The sequence below is a fragment of the Chiloscyllium plagiosum genome, unplaced genomic scaffold, assembly GCF_037043375.1.
Source record: "Chiloscyllium plagiosum isolate Xiang-an unplaced genomic scaffold, Cpla_swu_hap1 HiC_scaffold_47, whole genome shotgun sequence".
Taxonomy (NCBI): Eukaryota; Metazoa; Chordata; class Chondrichthyes; order Orectolobiformes; family Hemiscylliidae; genus Chiloscyllium; species Chiloscyllium plagiosum.
The window spans coordinates 7,331,817-7,354,282 of NW_028270185.1; the positions used below are offsets into that span (position 1 = coordinate 7,331,817).

At 45.8% G+C, this 22,466-nt stretch overlaps 1 protein-coding gene across 1 annotated transcript in view; it reads right to left on the minus strand.

Annotated features, from left to right (window-relative positions):
- Positions 1–12,531, minus strand: part of ppp1r13l (protein phosphatase 1, regulatory subunit 13 like) — a 29,201-nt gene extending 16,670 nt beyond the window's left edge. Inside the window, exons 1-5 of the mRNA XM_043680839.2 lie at positions 12,386–12,531; positions 10,720–10,841; positions 6,065–6,213; positions 4,464–5,613; positions 1,895–1,993 (exon numbers count right to left, since the gene is read on the minus strand). Coding sequence (XP_043536774.2) covers positions 1,895–1,993; positions 4,464–5,613; positions 6,065–6,213; positions 10,720–10,841; positions 12,386–12,390 — 1,525 coding nt within the window. The 5' untranslated portion in view covers positions 12,391–12,531. The remainder of the gene's footprint in view (positions 1–1,894; positions 1,994–4,463; positions 5,614–6,064; positions 6,214–10,719; positions 10,842–12,385) is intronic.
- Positions 12,532–22,466: the final 9,935 nt, after the last annotated feature.

The following is a 22,466-nucleotide window of genomic DNA, read 5'->3' on the forward strand; positions in this document are numbered from 1 at the left end:
CCAGACCCATTCCCCTACATTTACCCCTTCACCTAACACTACGGGCAATTCAGCATGGCCAATTCACCTGACCTGCACATTTTTGGACTGTGGGAGGAATCCGGAGCACCCGGAGGAAACCCATGCAGGCACAGGGAGAATGTGCAAACTCCATACAGTCGGTCGCCTGAGGCAGGAATTGAACCCGGGTCTCTGGCACGGTGAGGCAGCAGTGCTAACCACTGTGCCACCGTGCCGCCCAAGTTGGGAGAACAGCACATCATTCTCCACTCGGGAACTCTGCAGCCTTCTGGACTCAACATCAAGTTCAACAATGTGAGGGCTTGATGCATCTTCTCCCATGTCCTTACCCAACACACCAGGCCTTGTTATCACATGGTCTATTACACAACCCATTGTTAGTCACAGATAGTCCCCAACTGGTCTCTCTCTGGGCTCCATCGCCACCAATCATGTACTCCTTATCACCATTACCACCTCCCCCCTCACCCCCTCCATAACCTCTGCATAAAAACCAAGTTACCATCAGTTCTGAGGAAGGTTTTTTGACCTGAAAGGTTAACTGTGATTTCTCTCCACAAATGCTGCCAGACCTGCTGAGCTTTTCCAACAATTTCTGTTTTCGTTGCTGATTTCCAGCATCTGCAATTTTTACCATTAGATTGCACTGCCCTCAGAACAACCCAATCATCAGCAGTCCACAGACCCTCTGACCAAGGAATTCTGTGTGCCCTTCAGGGGCTCTGAAGTGTTAGGAAAAGAAAAATTACAGCCATAGATAAAGGAAAAGGCCACTCCTCAAACCTGTGGCCCAACCCCACTCACCTGCCTTGGTTGCATAACTCCTTAAAGATCAGTGCTAACCCAAAGCACGCCCATTTTAACAACTTTAATTTCACGTGGTTTCAGACAGACAATTAAAAACTGGGAGGGGTGGAAGGGAGGGCACAGACTTAGTTTTTCACAAAGCGAGCAGTTAAGATTTGGAAAAGTGGTGGAAGCAGGTTCAACTGAGGCATTCAAGAGGGCATCAGATGATTAATAAAAATCACGTGTAGGGTTATGGGGAAAGGACAGGACTTTGGCACGAACTTAAAATGCTGACAGAGCCAGTACAGATACAGAGGGCTGAATGGCCTCCTTCAGTTATGTGACAATCCTGATTTGTTGGCATAGGGTGGGATTTAGTGAGCAGATGTGTGTTGGGAGGGAGAATTCGGGAGGGAGTTGGAAAGCTTAGAATGCTTAGGTATCAATTGAAAATAAGACTACCAGGTAGGAGAGAAGCAGAATTCGCTTTTTTTAAAAATCACAACAAGATGTAACAATCTGGGAATGCGCTGACTGAAATGGTAGTCAAGACAGGTTCAAAAGTAACCTTCAAAAGGACATTGGATAGGTAAGTGAAGAGGAGAAATGTGCAAGGTTTTGGGGGCAGAACAGGAAAGGTGGTTAATTGAAGAGACAGTGCAATGTGCCGATGGGCTGAATGGTCTTGTGCTGTAGCAGTAATTTTCATAGACTCCCTACAATGTGGAAGCAGGCCATCAAATCCACACCAACCCTCTGAAAACCATCCCAGCCTGACCCACATCCCTCTTCCCTATCCCTGTAACCCTACATTTATCATGGCCAATTCACCTAGCTTGCCCATCCCTGGACACTATGGGGTAATTGAGCATGGGCAATCCACCCTAACCTGCACATCTCTGGACTGTGGGAGGAAACCCACGCAGACATGGGAAGAATGCACAAACTCCACACAGACAGTCGCCTGAGGGTGGAATTGAATCTGGGTCCCTGGCGCTGTGAGGCATGAGTGCTAACCACTGAACAAGCCCTTTTAAGATGTTTGAGGATAATAATCAATTTGCTGCCCAGAGACTAGACTTACTGGTTTCATAGCTAGGGATCTGTGACGGTCTCTTCTCGTATGCAATGTCCAAATCGGCCTCAGCCCACACACCCGGTTTCTTCTTCTTCAAACTGTCATCTGTGAATGAATGAGTTTAAAAAACATTTATCAATCATTTCTCCAGACTTCAGTCCCATCAACTGTCGAGAATTCATTCCTGGAAGTATACGGACATATAAAATCAGGAATAGGCCTCTCAAGCCTGCTCTATCATTTGATAGAATCATGACCTATCAGATTGTAACCTTTAGCCTGCATTCCCATCCACCTGTTAACCTTTCACCCTCTTGCTTAACAAGCATTTCCAAACCTCTGCTTTAAAACTATTCAAGGCCTCCACTTCCATCTCCTTTTCAAAGACTCAAAACTCTCAGAGAAAATATCACTCCATTCTGTTTTAAATAGGCAACTCCTGATTTTTAAACTATGGCACCTCATTCTAGTCTTTCCACATCCACCCAGTCAAGTCCCCTCAGGATTTTACATGTTTCAATTAAGTCACCTCATTTTTTAAAATTTCAGCTGATTCAAGCTTAGCCTTTCCTACTTTTCTTTATTAAATACCTTGCCTATTCCAGGTATCTGTCTGGTAGACCATCTCAGAAATGCCTCCAATGCGCGTACATCCTTTCACCAGCCTCCACCACCACCTCCGGTAGCCCACTCCAAACATTCACCACCCTCTGCATGAAAAAGTTGCCCCTTGGGTCCCTTTCAACTCTCCCCTCTCACCTCTCACCTGTATCCTTCAATTTTGGAATCTTAAATTATAAATTGAATCCCAGCACCGATACCTGTGGTATACTACTCATTACAGCTTGCCAAGGTGCCCAGTACACTACACAGTACTCCAATGCTGCCTCACCAGTGCCCTGTACATCTGAAATTTAACCTCCCTACCTTTGTACTCAATATCCCTCACAATACAGTACAACTTAACTTTTTATAAGCTTTTGATTACCTCCTAGCTGACTAACCTCTCAAAATTCATGTACTAGTACACCCAGATCCCTCTGCATCTTAGAGCTCTGCAATCTCTTACTATTTAGATAATAATTATTTTTAAAAGCTTCCTGCCAAAATAGACAGTTTTACATTTCCCACATCTTCGCCCATTCAAAATCTATCTAAAGTTTTCCTAGAGGCCTTGTGGCCACTTCACAATTTACTTTCCTAACTATCCTTCAATTGCCAGCCGATTTCACAACCACGTTCTGTTGTGACATCCAAATCATAGTCATACAGCATGGAAACAAGGTCTTCGGCCTAACTCATCCATGCCGACTAGGTTTCCTAAACTGAACTGATCCCATTTGCCTGGGTTTGGCCCGTATCCCTCTAATCATTCCCCATTCCATGTACCTTCCAAATCTCTTCAAAATGTTGCAATTGCACCAGCCTCCACCACCTCCTCTGGCGGCCCATTCCAAACACTCACCACCCTCTGCACGAGAACGTTGCCCCTTGGGTCCCTTTCAACTTTTTCCCCTCTCACCTGTACCCTGCAATTTTGGAGACTTAAATTATAAACAGTTGAATCCCAGTACCGATCCCTTTGGTACACCACTCATTACACCTTGCCAGCCAGAAATGGACCCACTTATACATATTGGTTTCTGCATCCAGCCAATCCTCTATCCATTCCAACATGCTACCCTCTACCTCAATAGTTTTCATTTTCCACAATAACCTTTCACATGGCACCTTATCAAATTCCTTCTGTAAGTATGCACTGTGGGGACAGTAACACCACTCAGCTAGATCGCAAACAACTCTTGCCCGAATAAACAGCACACTATAGAATGATACAGCAAGTGACCTCTGGTGAAACAGAGTGGACAGTTCCACAATCCTTACTTCGCTGAATGAATAGTGACACCTGCCCACACATGCACTGTTGCCCCCCTACTCTTGAATAATTCGATTTACAATGGATATTAGCGAACATAGTTCCAACTGTAGACAGAATTTGTATCCTCCCTTGTACAGCACAGAGAGGAGCCCTTCAGCCCAAACTGGTCCATGCCAACCAATATGTCCACGCTAACCCCATTTCCCTGCACTTTGCTCATATCCATGGCCAATTCCTGGTGAAGGGCTCCGGCCCGAGACATCGATTTTCCTGCTCCTCGGATGCTGCCTGACCTGCTGTGCTTTTTCAGCAACACACTCTCAACCCATATCCTTCTAAACCTTTCCTATCCTTGTAATGGTCCAAATGTCCTTTAATGTACCCGCCTCAACCATTTCTGCTGGCAGCTCATTCCATACGCATGCCACCCTCTGTGTTAAAAAGCAGCCCCTTAGGTTCCCTTTCATTCTTTCCTCTCTAACCTTAAACCAAAGCCCTCTACTCCTTGATTCCCCAATTTGGGAAAAAGACTGAGTGCATTCACCCAGCCCATGCCTCGCGTGATCTTACACACTTCTATAAGATTCCCCGCTCATGGAGCCAGTGGTTGAGGACAAAGTGGCAGCAAGCAGATCTCTAATTTTACACCATTCAAGGCACTCATTCCTACCAAAATAACATATCAAAAGTCTTCACCTTTACTGAGGTTGAGCGCTCCAGGATTGAGTGCGAAGCCACTCATTGCTCGTCCATCCTCAGCCTCCAAAAACATCTTGTAGTGGTCGGGGGGAAGCCGGGAGGCAGCAGAAAGCGGTGGTAGAAAGTTCTCACGGGGGGATACTCTGGTGGGCCCCAAGGGTCCGGGGTAGGCTGACGGCACTGGACTGAGCAAGCCTGGCTGCTGGGGGAGAGGGCTCTCCATGGTCCCACTGGGCAAAGTCTGGGCTTCGTGGGTAGCACCCACAAGGGGATTGATGGAGGGTTCGTGATTCTCGAACGGGGTCACGGGAATAAACCCGGGTCGGGGAGATGATGCTCGGTCCAATGGAGCACGGAGCTCCTGCTGAAGCACCATTGGTGAACCGGGCATCACTGTCCGGGGAGAGGGTGCTCGATCCAATGGAGCACGGGGCTCCTGCTGAATCAGCATTGGTGAACCGGGCATCATTGCACGGGGAGAGGGTGCTCGATCCAATGGAGCACGGGGCTCCTGCTGAATCAGCATTGGTGAACCGGGCATCATTGCACGGGGAGAGGGTGCTCGATCCAATGGAGCACGGGGCTCCTGCTGAATCAGCATTGGTGAACCGGGCATCATTGCACGGGGAGAGGGTGCTCGGTCCAATGGAGCACGGAGCTCCTGCTGAAGCACCATTGGTGAACCGGTCATCATTGCACGGGGAGAGGGTGCTCGATCCAATGGAGCACGGGGCTCCTGCTGAATCAGCATTGGGGAACCGGGCATCATTGCACGGGGAGAGGGTGCTCGATCCAATGGAGCACGGGGCTCCTGCTGAATCAGCATTGGGGAACCGGGCATCATTGCACGGGGAGAGGGTGCTCGATCCAATGGAGCACGGGGCTCCTGCTGAATCAGCATTGGGGAACCGGGCATCATTTCACGGGGAGAGGGTGCTCGATTGAACAGAGGACTGAAAGCATAGGGCGAAAGAGGTTGCTGTGGGGGCGGCAGCGGTGTGTAGGCTGGTGATGTCCGTGGAGAGGGCGATCGAGTCACACTAACAACTGGCAACAGCTCGTCACGTTTCGTCTGTGACTCCATCCAGCTTGGGCCGTACACATTGGATGATGACGAGGTGGTCATTGAGCTCTCTTTCCAAAAGGTCTGAAATGTTTAAAAAAAAAAAAGAATGACACGGAATATCAAGCACCCCAAATGTTTCCGCACAGATGCCACCCAACTTGCTGGGGCTTTGTTAATTATTTCTTGCCCGCATGCTTTGAGGATTCCCAGACTCTGTCAGTGTTGCGCTTCTTTTAAACAGATCCTCGCTGAGCAGCCATGAGTAACACAAAATTTAATATCGCACCCGATCCCCTCTCCAACCCAAAATCCCACCCTGTGCCAGCCGTGATTCAATGGGTAGCACGATCGCCTCAGGTTGTGGGTAAAATTTTACTCTCGGACAGCAAAGCTAGTCCCCGTGCAGTGCTAAGGGAGTGCTGCAGTCTTGGAAGCACTGTCTTTTCAAACAAGAGGCTTTGCTTGACCTCCCAGGTGGCTGCATTGTTAATATGACATCTCCCTCCTCCTCCGAGGTTTATCACAATGATACCTTGCTGTCAGATGGAGCTGCATCAGTAACCACAGGGCTGCTCTGTGTGGACCACATCGAGTCCAGCTCCTGCGATAGTTTGTCCAGTTTGTACGTTGCCTCATCCAACTTCTTCTGTTCGGATTGAAACATGAGGCCTGTCTGGCATTCTTCATTAGGAATGAAAAGAACAGAGAGAGAAAGACGTCAGTGAGGAAGACACAAAGAGCAGGTGCCTTATATAAAGGACCCATGAAAAGAGTCAACCAGCGAGTTAAGCTTATGTTTCACCTACTCAGGTATAGCACAACCACTGGATGTTGTGCTGGGTCTTTGGCATTATTATTCATTCACAGGATGTGGGCATCGCTGTCCAAGCCAGCATTTATTGTCCCATCCCTTATAGCCCAGAGGGCAGTTTAGAGTCACCTACATTGTTGTGGGTTTGGAGTCACACGTAGTCCAGACCGGATAAGGATGGCAGATTTCCCTCCATAAAAGGACGTTAGTGGACAAGATGGGTTTTTCCAACAATCGACAATGGTTTCATGGTCATCGTCAGACTCTTAATTCCAGATTTTTAAAAAAAATTGAATTCAAATTCCATCAGTCATGGTGGGATTTGAACCTGGGACCAAGAACATTATCTGGAGTCTCTGGGTTAACAATCCAGCGATAATATCACTAGGCCATCACCTCCCCCAGTTGTAGTTGGGGAGTGTCATGTCTTCCATATCTCATGTCACCTTCAGAGTAGTGTGTATGGGAGTTACATACATTTAGTAAACATTGACAAGAACCTTTTCTCCGGAGACTCAATCTTTTCGTAAAACCTTTAGACTATTACAGGCAGGAGAATTAGTGACAGTATTCTGTTCAAGGTTCCCAGGCCTGGTCATCCCTAAAGAGCAGTTTCATAATTACAGAACCCTGGTACTGTGCATCACACGCAACAATGATGAACAGCAAAAGGCCACTCAATCCCTGAAGTGAATAATGGCTGGCATCCACCTTTACAACCCATAGTTCCAAATCCCTTAACCCAACTAAAAATCTGTCAAAAATAGAAAAAAGCTGGAAAAGCTCAGCAGGTCTGGCAGCATCTGTGGAGAGAAATCAGAGTTAATGTTTCGAGTCCGGTGACATTTAGGCAGAGACTAGTCACAGCAGAAATGTTCTGAGGAAAGGTCGCTCAACCCAAAACATTAACTCTGATTTCTCTCCACAGATGCTGCCAGACCTGCTGAGCTTTTCCAACAATTTCTGTTTTCATTCCTGACTTACAGCATCTGCAGTCATTTCGGTTTTTAAAAATTTGACATTTTAATACTTTTAAGTTGCGCCTTCAGGCTCGAACAACACTTTTCGGGCAATATTTGTTTTTCAGCTTTCCATTATTCTTTGGACAAGTACTACCTGACGTCATGCCTAAATGGACTGCTCCTTATAAATCATTCCTTAATCCATACAGGGAGAACTAGCCATTTGGATACAGAACTGGCTCAAAAGGTAGAAGACAGAGGGTGGTGGTGGAGGGTTGTTTTTCAGACTGGAGGCCTGTGACCAGTGGAGTGCCACAAGGATCGGTGCTGGGCCCTCTACTTTTTGTCATTTACATAAATGATTTGGATGCGAGCATAAGAGGTACAGTTAGTAAGTTTGCAGATGACACCGAAATTGGAGGTGTAGTGGACAGCGAAGAGAGTTACCTCAGATTACAACAGGATCTGGACCAGATGGGCCAATGGGCTGAGTGGTGACAGATGGAGTTTAATTCAGGTAAGTGCGAGGTGCTGCACTTTGGGAAAGCAAATCTTAGCAGGACTTATACACTTAATGGTAAGGTGTTAGGGAGTGTTGCTGAACAAAGAGACCTTGGAGTGCAGATTCATAGCTCCTTGAAAGTGGAGTCGCAGGTAGATAGGATAGCGAAGGCGATGTTTGGTATACTTTCCTTTATTGGTCAGAGTACTGAGTACAGGAGTTGGGAGGTCATGTTGCGGCTGTACAGGACATTGGTTAGGCCGCTGTTGGAATATTGCGTGCAATTCTGGTCTCCTTCCTATCAGAAAGATGTTGTGAAACTTGAAAGGGTTCAGAAAAGATTTACAAGGATGTTGCCAGGGTTGGAGGATCTGAGCTACAGGGAGAGGCTGAACAGGCTGGGACTGTTTTTCCTGGAGCGTCGGAGGCTGAGGGGTGACTTTATAGAGGTTTACAAAATTATGAGGGGCATGGATAGGATAAATAGACAAAGTCTTTTCCCTGGGGTGGGGGAGTCCAGAACTAGAGGGCATAGGTTTAGGGTGAGAGGGAAAGATATAAAAGAGACCTAAGGGGCAACTTTTTCACACAGAGGGTGGTGCGTGTATGGAATGAGCTGCCAGAGGATGTGGTGGAGGCTGGTACAATTGCAACACTTAAGAGGCATCTGGATGGGAATATGAATAGGAAGGGTTTGGATGGAAATGGGCCGGGTGCTGGCAGGTGGGACTAGATTGGGTTGGGATATCTGGTCGGCATGGACGGGTTGGACCGAAGGGTCTGTTTCCATGTTGTACATCTCTATGACTCTAACTCTGCATTCAAAGGAACACAAGCACAGGTGGCTCAGTTGGACCACCATAAAATCTTTAATCTGAGGGACCAGGGTTACAGTCCATGCCTGGGTGATCGCTTGACCTCAGACTGGGGACCTTTTGTGGCACAGTGGTAGCGTCCCTACCCTTTGACTGGGAGGCATGGGTTCAAGTTCCACCTGCTCCAGAGGGTGGGCAACTACATCTCTAAACAGGTTGGTTAATTTTTTTGTTTTACACAAGCTTTAGCAACCTGCCCTCAGCAACCTTTCAAAACCCACTGTGCAGATTCCAGTGGACTCTCCCCAAAGAAACAAACACTTCATTTATATTGTGATCGTTCTGACTGTTGGACATCTCAAAATTCTTCATAGTCACTGAAACACTAAGTTCAGCCACCGCTTTAATGTAAGAAACAAAACAGCCAATTTGTTCACAGAAAGCTCGCACAACGGGACATCTGGCAGTGGCGAAATAATGTTTTTCTTTGGTCGTCTTAGCAGGACAATAAGAATTCCCCTTCACTTCTGCAAAGCGGGATTTTTTGTTTTCACGTGAAAGACAGAGCTGAGTGCTGCAAAAACCCAGCCCTCTGATACTTTGAGGTTGTGCTCACCAGAATCACCCAAGATACTGTGGATAGACTCTCTGCTATGAATCCGAATGGTTTTAGTGATTACTGATACCAAGTGAAGCAGGATACTCACACAAAGTCAAAGTCATAGAGTCTCTTAAGCAGAAACGAGGTTTAAAGTTGACAAATGGACTATGTTTATTCCTTGGTACTTGATAGCTAGTTACATTACATCAGAGCGACACCAGAGTATCACGCATCAGGTTTGACCCAACAGTGAACTCTCATCACTGTCAGCTACATGACTTCGCACCAGAACTGGTCTTACAGGTTAGAATAGCAACTGGTATAAAGCAACTGAGCTGGTTAATTCCCCCACTGGATCAGTCTCCAATGTCCTGATGGGTGCAGCCAATCACAATGATCAGAGTCAAGATTAAAGTGGTGCTGGAAAAGCACAGGAGGTCAGGCAGCATCCGAGGACCAGGAGAATAGAGGTTTCGGGCAAAAGCCCTTCATCAGGAAACGTCGCTGTTGCCCAAAACGTCTATTTTCCTGCTCCTTGAATGCTGCCTGACCTGCTGTGCTTTTCCAGCAGCATCTAAACTTGACTGATCTCCAGCATCTGCAGTCCTCACTTTTGCCCAATGATGTCAGTTAACCCTTTAAGGTACTAACTATTCTAGAAACCTCAGAGGATGCAGTGGTTTGAATGCGAGTATTGTCTTGGATTGGTGCACTCAAGCCCTGGAGAATGGGACTTGAACCCTGAGCCACGCAACTCAGAGGTGTGTGTACTGCACACTGATCCAGAGTTAACCTCCTGGGACACTGCCAAGAACAGTGGTCCAGATGGCATTGGATGGTGAATAGAGGAGACCCAAGAACAAGCAACTACTGAGCTGTGTATAGTCAGCCCCTTCGACAAGTACCATTGTTGGGTACTTTGCTTTCACACTCCCCCTCATAGACCATACACCACAATGGCCTCTATAACAGCTCATTGTTGTACACTGCAGAGCGTTGAAGAATGCAGCTGCTTAAGCAATAATTTCGAACACATTTGTACTAATTGAAGGAGACTATCAGGCTTTAAGTACACAAAGGAAGATTCTGAAAGACAATTATGGCTAAGGGCATCACACATTTGTTGTATTTAACCTGACAGCACAAGTTCAAACTCCGACTGCACTGCAGAAAGCTTGCAAACAGAACAAGACCAGCGAGTAAGGGAGCAAGATCTCAGTGCAAAACGCTCTGTCACATGGCAAGACCTTGACGTGGGAGGTGCCGATGTCAGACTGGGGTGGACAAAACCAGAGAGTCACACAACAGATTATAATCCAACAGGTTTTTTTTTTAAATCACAAGCTTGCAAAGCACTGCTCCTTCATCAGGTAGAGTCAACGTTGGTGTCTAAAGCCTGTCATGGGGTGGCAACCAACTCTACTGATCATCACCTTGAACTGAGGCACGTCCCCCTTTGCTGCATTCAAAACACACACTAATAACAGTGGACTTACCTGACAAAGCTTGGTATATATTGTTCAAGGGTGGTGGGCCAACCTCAAACTGTTCATCAGTCATCCTTTTGTGTGTGTAAGCTGCGCTGCTGGGACACAGCTGATCCAGTAATACGGAGACCCTAAAATTGCAAGCAGAAACACAAATGACACACATTCCTGCAAAGTGCTTAAGAGATTCTGTGGCATGATAGGTAATGTCCCCACCTCTGAGCCAGGAGTGCTGGGTACGAGGCTCACTCCAGTACATGAAGGCCAAAGGAGAGCTCATAAAACATGACCAAACAGTTCAAGTGTCAACTTGCATATCTGTGAGACCCCTACCACTGTCCATTGCTCCAGAATACAACATGTCTGTATGTTGCTCGACTTCTCACCTCATGAACAGTAGTCCAGCACCACATGATTCTCGAGTGAAACACACTCAGCACTGGAGTACTCCCAATGTTGAACATTTCAGCCACAGCTTTGTAGATTATACACTCATCCTCGTGTCAGACATTTCATAACAGAATCCCTACAGTACGGAAACAGGCCCTTCACCCAACATGTCCACACCAACTCTCCAAAGGAGTAACCCACCAAGAACCATTCCTCCTAGCCTAGATTTATCCCTGACTAATATACGTAACCTATACATTCCTGAATGGTATGGGCAATTTACCCTAACCTGCACATCTTTGGATTGTGGGAAGAAACCGGAGCATCCAGAGGAAACCCACGCAGACACAAGGAGACGTGCAAACTCCACACAGACAGTCGCCCAAGGGTGGAATTGAACCCGGGTCCCTGGTGCTGTTAGGTAGCAGTGCTAACCACTGTGCACGCAAAAGTACATAATTCAGGCTGACAGTGCAGAGAGAGGGGTAGAGGTGGAGGGAGGAAAAGAAGGAGAGAGAATGTTCTTTAATATAGAATCATAGAAACTCTACAATGTGGAAGCAGGTCATTTGGGCCACCAAGTGCACACTGACCCTCCTAATGGCATACCACCCAAACCCATCTCACCCTAACCCTGCATTTCCCATGGCCAATCCATCCTAACCTGCACACCTTTGGACTGAGAGAGGAAATCGGAGCATCTGGGGGACACCCACACAGACATGGGGAGAACGTGCAAACTCCAAACAGACAGTTACCCAATCTAGAATCGAATCCGGGTCCCTGGCACTGTGAGACAGCAGTGCTAACCACTGAGCCATTGTGTTAATAGCCTGGGCCAATATTTGTACTTCCACAACCAGTGCAAACAAATTGGCTTGTGAGTAGCAGCATCCAGCTGTCTGTTGGATCTTGCCATGCATGAACGATCTGTGGCATTTCTTAGAGTACCAATAACAGGCTACGCCACAATAAAGAGAGTCAAAATAAAGTGCTCCGTGATGCCCTTGCTGCCAAGAAAATAATTCTCTCCCAGGATGTCTGCTCTAAAACAACTATTCACCATCTAAATAAGGGCCTGGGGCAGACTCTTCAACACCAGACATAATCGAAGGAAAAAGAAAACAACAGTAAAATCAAACCTCTGGCATCAGAAGGGATTTGGACAAGAGCCATGCACCCAAAAAAACAACACATACTTGCTGACAACCACCTTTAGATCAGGAACTGCGCTGTTAAGGTTTTTTGACAACTATAAGCACACAAGGAATCTGCTACGACTTACAACATGGAGAGTCTTGTAAACTGACAGGAAATATCTGTGTTGAATCTGTTATTAAGCACGCTCAATCGACTCTTCAACCGGTGACTCGGACAAGACTCAGCGTCTGCAGACAGGGAGCTGCTTGTAGCTGAAGGATGAACCTCACTGAAATGAAGCTGCTTGTGAAAGGAGCTGTATATCTCACTGGATGAGCACACCCAGTGTTCCCTGGTTATGGTTGAGTCAGCCAATGTTCTAGGTGGAGATGCCACACCCAACGTTCCTGCTGATTGCTGGACGTGCGCAAAGAGAGAGAGGGGTGTAGGCACTTGCCCTACTATTTCACAATGCCCCAGTTCTAGGACAGTCAACAAAAAATGTTGGCGATCACAGCAGATCAGGCCGTATCCGTGGAGACAGGGAGCAAGCTATAGTTTCGAGTCTCAAATGACTCTTCATCAGAGCTGACGTGACTTGTGAAGGGGCAGCATTTACGCAATAGTTGCTGGGGGAGAAAGAGTCTTGATAGTTCGAATTAAGTGATTGGAATGTGGGGATGGCAGAACAATGGTGTGTTTAACTGCCAATCTTGAAAGAACAGACAATCCTACTGGGATGGGAGGAAGAGAGAGAGGACATAGCGACAGAGAATACATTCCCTCCACACTTCATGTCAGCTCTTAAGAGTCATCGTTAGCTTGCTGTCTCTTCATGGATACTGCCTGACCTGCTGTGATCTCCAGCATTTTTTTTTCAGCACAGATTCCAGCAATGGCAGTAATTTGCTTTTCCAAGATAAATAAGCTGAGAGGTCTTGACAACGCACAGTGCAGTGGCTTTGTTTGACTTACTTGAGGGTGTGAAGCCAAGTGAGCCTCCTCATTTACTGAGCTGAAGATGATTACAGCACCACTCTTCGGGAATGTGAAGCATCGTTTTTCTCTTCACAAGTATGACGAGTTTTTAAAACAGAGGGCACAAGACTAAGGGTTGGCCACACTTGTGCCCTGGCTTGTCCTGGGTTGGATTAGCTAGGACCACTCCAACTATGGTACAGTAAACTTCATTTTAACCAGCACCTATCAAATGGCAAATACCGCAATGTAAATAAAGTATAAGCCCCTGTATAGATTTCTTCTACTTGCTGTGTGCTTTTACATTGACTTGAGGTGGTGTGTTGATGTTTTTACAGTTTTTTTGAGAGATGTTGATATCTCAAATTTTTGCTTGGTCAGGTTTGACTGCATTTATGCGGACCTTTTGATTATCCAGAATATTTGACCAACCAGCACATGTTTGGTTCCATTTGCTGTAATTCAAAGGCTGCCGTTTGATCGGGTTTGTCCCAAGTACACAATCCCTCCATCACTAACACACAGTAGCAACAGCGTGTACCGTCTGCAAGACGTACTGTAGAAATTCACCAAGACTCCTTAGACTGAACTTTCCAAACCCATGACCACATCCACTTGGAAGGACAAGGGCATCCCACCTGCTCTCCAGTCATCATCCTGACCTGGTCCGTCAGTGTTGCTCAAGGAGACAGCTCACTAGCACTTTCTCAAGGGCCAATTAGAGATGAGCAATAAATGCTGGTTCAATCAGCAATCCTAGGAGTGAATTTTTAAAACAAAGAATGTGGAAGGGTGTCAAGGTCAGCAATGTGGTGGCGGCAATGCTTCACACAGAGCCAGCAACTGAGCTGCCAGAAGAAGTGACGGAGGCCGGTACAATTACAACATTTAAATTGGATCTGGATGGGTAAATGAATTGGAAGGGTTGAGAGAGATATGGGCCAAATGCTGGCAAATGGGACTGGATTAATTTAGGGTATGTGGTCGGCATGGACAAGTTGAACCGAAAGATTTTGATGAGGTTAGATTCCCTATAGTATGGAAACAGGCCCTTTGGCCCAACAAGTCCACACCGATCCTCCAAAGAGAAACCCACCCACACCCATTACCCTATCCTATATTTACCCCTAACTAATGCATCTAACACGATGGGCAATTTAGCATGGCCAATCCACCCTGACCTGCGCATCTTTGGAATGTGGCAGGAAACCGGAGCACCTGAAGGAAACCCACGCAGACACGGGGAGAATGTGCAAACTCCACACAGACAGTCACCTGAGGCAGGAATCGAACCCGGGTCCCTGGCGCCGTGAGGCAGGAATCGAACCCGGGTCCCTGGCGCCGTGAGACAGCAATGCTAACCACTGTGCCACCCAAAGTTGTTCCTTAGATCCTTTTTAAATTTTTCCCCTCTCACCCTAAACCTATACTGCCTACTTCTGGAATGTCCTTCCCTAAAGAGCAATAGTGAACCAGATGGGTTTTTCCAACAATGGATTAATGGTCATCATTTGATTCTTAAATCTAGATTTTTTTAAAAATTGAATTCAACTTTCACCATCTGACAGGGTCTGTTTCCGTGCTGTATATCTAACACTCTAAAAAGATATAACTGAAAGAGTCCATTGTCATCCCGCTCCTTCCACCATGAGTCCTGCACTGGCTCACCACTCTAGGTGCCATCTCTTCATTGCTGGGCCTGCCTTGCTGACTTTGGTTCCCGTACCAAACCCACACTCTCCCCACTGCCGTGCCAATAACCAGGAAACTCCGGCTCTGGGCCTAACACAATCAGGAGTCCCCACTCCACGACTTCGGCGACTAGGTGTCCCCAGCTCCACAGCCAGGACCGGCCCCTGCCTCACCAGAAGTCCCACTCTGGCCGCCCTCCCCCGCGATGTCACCTTCTTCACCACCGCAGACGGGAAAGAAAAAGGAGGAAAAAAAAGGAAAGCGGCAGCTGTGGAGTGGATGGGCCCAGGACCCCTACATTGCCAGCGCCTCCATCGTGTGCCTGACCCAGGAATCTCTCATTCTTGTCACCTGCATTAGGGAACATCAGGAGAGATTTGCAAATTGATAACTCAGCCTATTTGGCTGCATCTTGGAAGTTCCTTCCTCAACCAAAGTCCTGGAGAGGAACTCAAACCTGAAGCTTCTGGGTCAGAGACAGGGACACTACCCACTGCGCCATTAGTCCTCCACTGCCTAAATTAGCAATTGAACAAGCTGCTACTGGTTAGAATCCCATTCAAGCAAATCTCACTTCACTTGGCAGAGACTGAGAACCACACAGCCATGAGTAATTCAATAAACATGCCACTGAAAGATTTACATTCCGTTTATGAAGGCAACAGCATCAGAACTTGGAGTTACATTCCTATTAACTTTCCCACCCCAATTCAGCTCTCAATTTCACAACTTTGAAGTTAATTTATCTGTCACTAACGTTGCTAACAAAGATTTCTAACACACTAGAGGGAGTGGCATTTAGCCACAGGCACAATCTGCTCAAATGGCAATGCTCAATTCTCAGGTTCTCTTCCATTTCATCTTCTGACAAGACTGTTCATGAATGAGCATTAAGGCAGGCACTCAAGATTTCATAAACTGACATCACTTTGGAACAAAAGTTCACAACTTTCTTTTTGCTTCAGAAGCTTCCACCCCTCCCCCCATGTTGAATTTGTAACACACAAGGCACCGAGTCAGACAATGCTCAGGTACAGCAAGACCAGGATAATACAGAGGCTAGGATTGAAGTGTCAATGGACAACCTCAACACACAAGGACCAGACCATTTCCAACAAGAGAGAATCTAATCATCTTCCTCTGATGGTCAATGACATCACTAGCCATCACCAAATCCCCCATCAGCAACACCCAGAAGTCTCCATCGATTAGACAGCCAAACTGCGTATACACTGCAGCTCTAAGAGAAGGCCAGAGGTTAGGAATATTAAGTAACTCACCTCCTGACTCCCCAAAACCTGACCACCATTGACAAGGCACAGGTCAGGATTGTAATGAGTCACAACCTGGATGAGTGCAACTCCAACAACACTCAAGAAGTTCAACATCATCCAGGACAAAGAAGCCCACTTGACTGGCACCACATCCACTCCCTCCACCACTGACAGTCAGCAGCAGCAATGCGTACCATCTACAAGACACACGGCAGCAATATGTCAAGGCTGCTTTGATAGCACCATCCAAATCCACAACCATTACCATCTCGAAGGACAAAGGGCAGCAGATACATGGGAACACCACCAAGGTGCAAGCCCTTCTCCAAGGCAATCATCATCCTGATTTAGAAAAATATTGCTGTCCCCTCACCTTGGTCAAAATTGAGGAGTGCCTTCGCCAACAGCATTGTGGGTATCCCTACAGCCAAAGAACTGCAGTGGTTCAAGACAGCAGCTCATTACTACCACCTTCTTCAGAGTAATTATAGATGGCCGATAACTAATGGCCTTGCCAGCAATGCTCTCATCCCATAAAAGAATTTTTAAAAATTAAAAGTTACAATTCTACATAAATTTACATTGACCTTTATTTCAACATATTAATATAGTGAAGTCTGAATCAGTTCACACATCAATGGAGTAGAACATCCCAACTTATTTGATTGAACTCTTGATTCAAGATGTCAAGATTCAATTTGATATTATATCTTGTTAATTGTATGATTCAGCGAAACAGATTTTAGAATCCCTACAGTGTGGAAACAGGCCCTTCAGCCCAAAAACTCCACACTGACTCTCTGAAGAGTAATCTACCCAGACCCATTCCCCCTACCCTATATTGACTCCTGAATAATGCACTTAACCTACACATCCCTGAACACAATGGGCAATTTAGTACAGCCAATTCACCCTGACCTGCACATTTTTGAACTGTGGGAGGAAACTGGAGCACCCGGAGGAAACCCAGGCAGACACGGGGGGATCATGCAAACTCCACACAGACAATCACCCGAGGCTGGAATCGAACCCGGGTCCCTGGTGCAGTGAGGCAGCAGTGCTAGCCACTCAATAGGTATCAATTCTCCTTCAGTACATACAAATAGAATTCAACAGGTCATGCTCTCCATGGAGGGGGAAATACATGATCGCCATTGTAAACTTGAAGTCTTCCACAACCAGTGGGCACCACAGGGACTGGAGTGCATAGAGTCAGAGTTATAGAGGTGTATAGCACGGAAACAGACCTTTTAGTCCAACTCACCCATGCCCAACCAGATTTGCCAAATTAATCTAGTCCCATTTGCCAGAATTTAGTCCATGTCCTTCTAAACCTTTCCTATTCATATACCCACCCAGATGCCTTTTTAAATGCTGTAATTGTACCAGACTTCACCACTTCCTCTAGCAGCTCAGTTCACATGCACACCACCCGTGGCATGAAAAAATTGCCCCTTAGGTCCCTTTTAAATCTTTCCTCTCACCTTAAGCCTATGCATAATCAACTCCAGACTGAGAATCTTAACCCGATTAACTACATCTCCCTTAAAGATTTATTTTTGTTACAGTGTGCCTTTTAAGGCATTGCCAATTAGTTAATTTGCCCATTTGATTCTCGTTTACTCAAAAATGTAAATAGGAGACTTAAAGGGGCTCTTGTAATGTCCCTACCTCTGAACCAGGAGGTCTAATCCCATTCTATCTCAGAGATTTATGATACATCTCCAAACAGGTTGATTAGAAAATAGAAAAAGTGTTTTAAAAATATGGGAGATTAAGGGTTCTGTGGTGAAGTAGTACTGTCCCTATCTCAGGGACAGAAGGCAAGTTCCACCTGCTCCAGTGGTACACCATTACATTTCCCAACAGAAGACTGCTGGGATCACTGGGGTTGTACGAGAGCTGTTGGACTTACAAAGTCAATAAACTCTCCACATAGCAAGGTTGCACATCTTAGTTCCTGCTTCAGTAGTCAGTCTAGATTCCAGTAGTAGACTAATCAGTGTGTGTAATATCATATTCCAATTTCTTTCAAAATTTGGGTTTCTTCACTCCCGAAAAGATTGACCCTCCATCCTGCTGAAAGCACGAAATTGGAGACTTTTCTTCAGCCGAACCCAGGTCATAAGCAGATAGCTAACCAGGGTTCACCCATTTTCCACTCATGTCCGGGCTGACATCTGACATATACATCCCACGAGTTAAGAAAACAAAATGGAATTACAATATTATATTACATAATTGCCAAGTTGACAATTTGGTTAATTATAATTCCATGGTGAAGCTGTAACAAGTCCCATCATGACAAGTGACACATTTCCACATAGAGACTGGAGTCATAAATACTTGGAAAAATCTGAGCTTCTATTCAGTAGCTGTGACTACCCAGCAACACAGGTTGAGTTCTTGCCAATCAACATAAAAATGATTTTTTTTTTTAAAAAGTGAACAAGCGCAAGACTTAACAACCCCCTCACACTTACCCTTCAGATACACAAGTAACTGACTGATACATTCTGATCAAATTCCACACTGCGTCACCCAATTTCTAAATCTTTTATTGGTATGTAGGTGCCACTGGGCAAGGGGAGTAACTGTTTCCTGTCCCTAATTGCCCTTAAACTGCATGGCCCATGGGGAGCCATCTATGAGGGCAACTCAGAGTCAACCACATTGCTGCGGGTCTGCAGTCACATGTAAACCAGACCAGATAAGGACTGCAGATTTCCTTCCCTAATGGACGGTAGAAAGATAGAAGATATGATCATGCGTAGGTCATTCAACCTCTCAAGCCTGCTCTGCCATTCATCATCTTGGCTGATCATCAAAATGAACAGCCTAATCTCACCCTTTCCCACCCCCTCATAGTGAAGCAGACTTTTTTTTAAAAGAACTATTGATGATAGTGTCATGGTAACCATCACGAAGGCTTTCCCTGATTTTTCTTAAATTGTATACATTCACTGAATTTAAATTCCACCAGAATCTGTGGTGGGATTTGAACCCATGTGCCAGAGCACTTGCATGGGATGCTGAATTATTAGTCCAGTGGCATTAACACAATACCACACAATCTTCAATTCAGGTTTAATTGCTGATGAACCCATTTCCTTTTTTCTAATCTTTGTCTGACTCCTCCTTGTTGACTCCCCTTCTTTCCTGAAGAAGGGCTTATGCCCGAAACGTCGATTCTCCTGTTCCCTGGATGCTGCCTGACCTGCTGCGCTGTTCCAGCAACACATTTTCAGATCCTCCTTGTTGACCCCCAGGTGAACATCTCTGACACTCAGGGTCTTCTCTTCCCACTAACTCCCTCCACCCCACCCCACCCCTCCCCTACCCTGGGAGGGATTCTGAAGGGAGAGCTGGTGAGGGGATGGCAGTAGAGAGAGAGGGGTCCATGGTCAGGTGGAACCAGATCCTGAACATAATGAAAATCCCTTCATTCAGTTTGCCAAGGACAGGTTAATATACCAGTCTACACATAACTGTCCATTCAATAGTATTCCCACTGCTGTCTTCCCCAACTGTTAAAATCTGGGGGTCACCAGTGACCAGAAACTGAGCTGGACTAGCTACATAAATATGTGGCTACGACACGAGGTCAGAGGCTAAGAATCTTGCAAGTAATTCTCCTCAGGGCCTGTCCACCATCTACAAGGCACAAGTCAGGAGTGTGTTGGCATACTCCCCACTTGCCCAGGATGAGTGCAGCTCCAACAACACAAGCAGCTCGATATTGTTCACAACACAGCAGCCCATCCACCACTCCCTTCACTTCCGATGCACAATGGAAGCAGCTTACAAGATTTAATGTAGCATCTCGCCAAAGGTACTTTGACAGCACCTTCCAAACCCACAACTCTATGACCAAAAACCCTGGAACTCTCTCACTAAAGGCAATCTTTTTCCTATTCTTTTAATGCATTTGTGATGATCAATCCTCTGATATATCATCTAATATTGACTACTGCAATAAAAATTATCCCACCAATCATGAATCCTCATTTATGCTGAATACAAACTAGAACCCACTGTCTACTAAAATAAAGTACAGGCTTCATTAATATAGCACCTTTCATTCCACCACACAATATAGATCTCTCTCTGTACTCTGCAACTAATTAAATACCTTTTGGAGTACCGTCACTGTTATAATTTAGGATTTGTGACAGCCAATTTGCACACAGCTAGCTCCTACAGATCATAATGTGCCACTTTTGGAATACTGCATTCAATCTGCTCCACCTGTGAGAGGATGTTGTGAAACTTGGAAGGGTTCAGAAAATATTTACAACGATGTTGCCAGGGTTGGAGGGATTGAGCTATAGGGAGAGGCTGAATAGGCTGGGGCTATTTTCACTGGAGCATTGGAGACTGAGGGGTGACCTTATAGAATCATGAGGGGCATGGTTAGGGTAAATAGCCAAGGTCTTTTCCCCAGGGTGGGGGAATCCAAAACTAGAGGGCATAGGTCTAAGGTGAAAGGAGCAAGATTTAAAAGGAAACTAATAGGCAACTTTTCACACAGAGAGTGGTGAGTGTATGGAACGAGCTGCCAGAGATGATGATGGAAGCTGGAACAACTACAACATTTAAAAGGCATCTGGATGGGTACATGAATAAAGGGGGTTTGGAGGGATATGGATCTAGGTTAATTTAGGATATCTGGTTGGCACAGATGAGTTAGACCAAAGGGTCTGTTTCTGTGCTGTACATCTATAACACTATGATGTGATAACCACCAGATTATCTGTTTTAGTGATACCGCTCAAAAGATAAACATTGAGTCTTGATGTCAGGATATCTTTCTCACTCTGCTAGGAACCTGGCAGGAGGTCTCACCTCCATCTGGACAGACAGGGGGGGGTCTCGATTTAGTGTCTCATTGAAGAAATGAGATACTCAGCAATACAGCACTCCATTGGTACTGCTCCAGATGAAGTGCTTAACTGTGGACCTTGAAACCACAGCTTTGTGTCTTGGCTGCAAGACTGCTATCCTGGGACACAGCTGACAAGCTTATAAGCAGCAAAAGGGTTTCAAATTATGAAACCATCACAGCCATAAGCGAGTTCAGAGGTAATTGCAGTGAGCGACCACATGGGAGATTAGCTAGTGCTTGAAAATTAAAAATGTGCATCTTTTCTCATTTCACCCATACCTGGTAGAGTCTGGACATCACATGTGCAAGAGGTACGACATTAGAGATTAAATAACTTTTCTACTTTAATCTTCTGAATACAATAACTAGAAAGCTCATAAATCCTGGAAGAAAGGGTGCATTACAAATGGAAAAGCAATGACGTCAATAGCTCTCAATGTTGGGGTGAGTGAAAGGTCTACTTAATTATACAATGTTAGAGAGATTACTCAATCAAAGTTTAAGCCTGCAACACAAAAAAAAATGCCTCAAAGTTGTCTGGCCTATCCTCTTCAATGCAAAGCAATAACTCATGGAAATTTGCATACAATGTCATAATCCAATGTTGCTACTCAGTGTTTACCTTAGTTTACTATACGGTTGGTTTGCAAAGCAGAGTGATGCCAACATGGGTTCAATTCACATCACCGGATGAGGTTACCACGAAGGACTCTCCTTCTCAACCTCTCCCTTCACCTGAAGTATTGTGATCCTCAGGTTAAATCACCCCTTGTCACCTCTCTCTCTCTCTAATGAGAGAACAGCCCTATAGTAAGGTAAGACTATGGCGACTTGACAGATTTGGTTAAGTGTACACCACCATCTTGGGAAGGTTTCACTCACGAGTATAGATTGGACTGGCTGATCGTGCCATATTTGTTGCCATCCCTTTTTGCCTTTGAATCAAGTGGTTTGTTTGGGCCATTTCAAGTGGACAGGTAAGGGATCAATCACATTGCTGTCGGCCAAACCAGTTAAGAATGACAGATCTAAGACTACAAAGGGATCTTGATCAATTGGGCTGAGGAGCGACAGGTGGATTTTAATTTGTATTAATGCGAAATATTGCATATTGGTAAAACAGTCAAGGGTAGGAGTTAGACAGTTATTGGTAGGGAACGCAAGGACTGCAGATGCTGGAGATCAGAGTCGAGTGTATGGCGCTGGAAAAGCACAGGTCAGGCAGCATCCGAGGAGCAGGAGAATTGACGTTTCAGGCATAATCCCTTCATCAGGGGCTTATGATGAAGGGTGACCTTGGGGTTCAGGTGCATAGTTCATTGAAATGTAGTCACAGGTAGACAGGTGGTTAAGAAGGCATTTAGCACACCTGCCTTCAGTCCCCAGACCACCGAGTA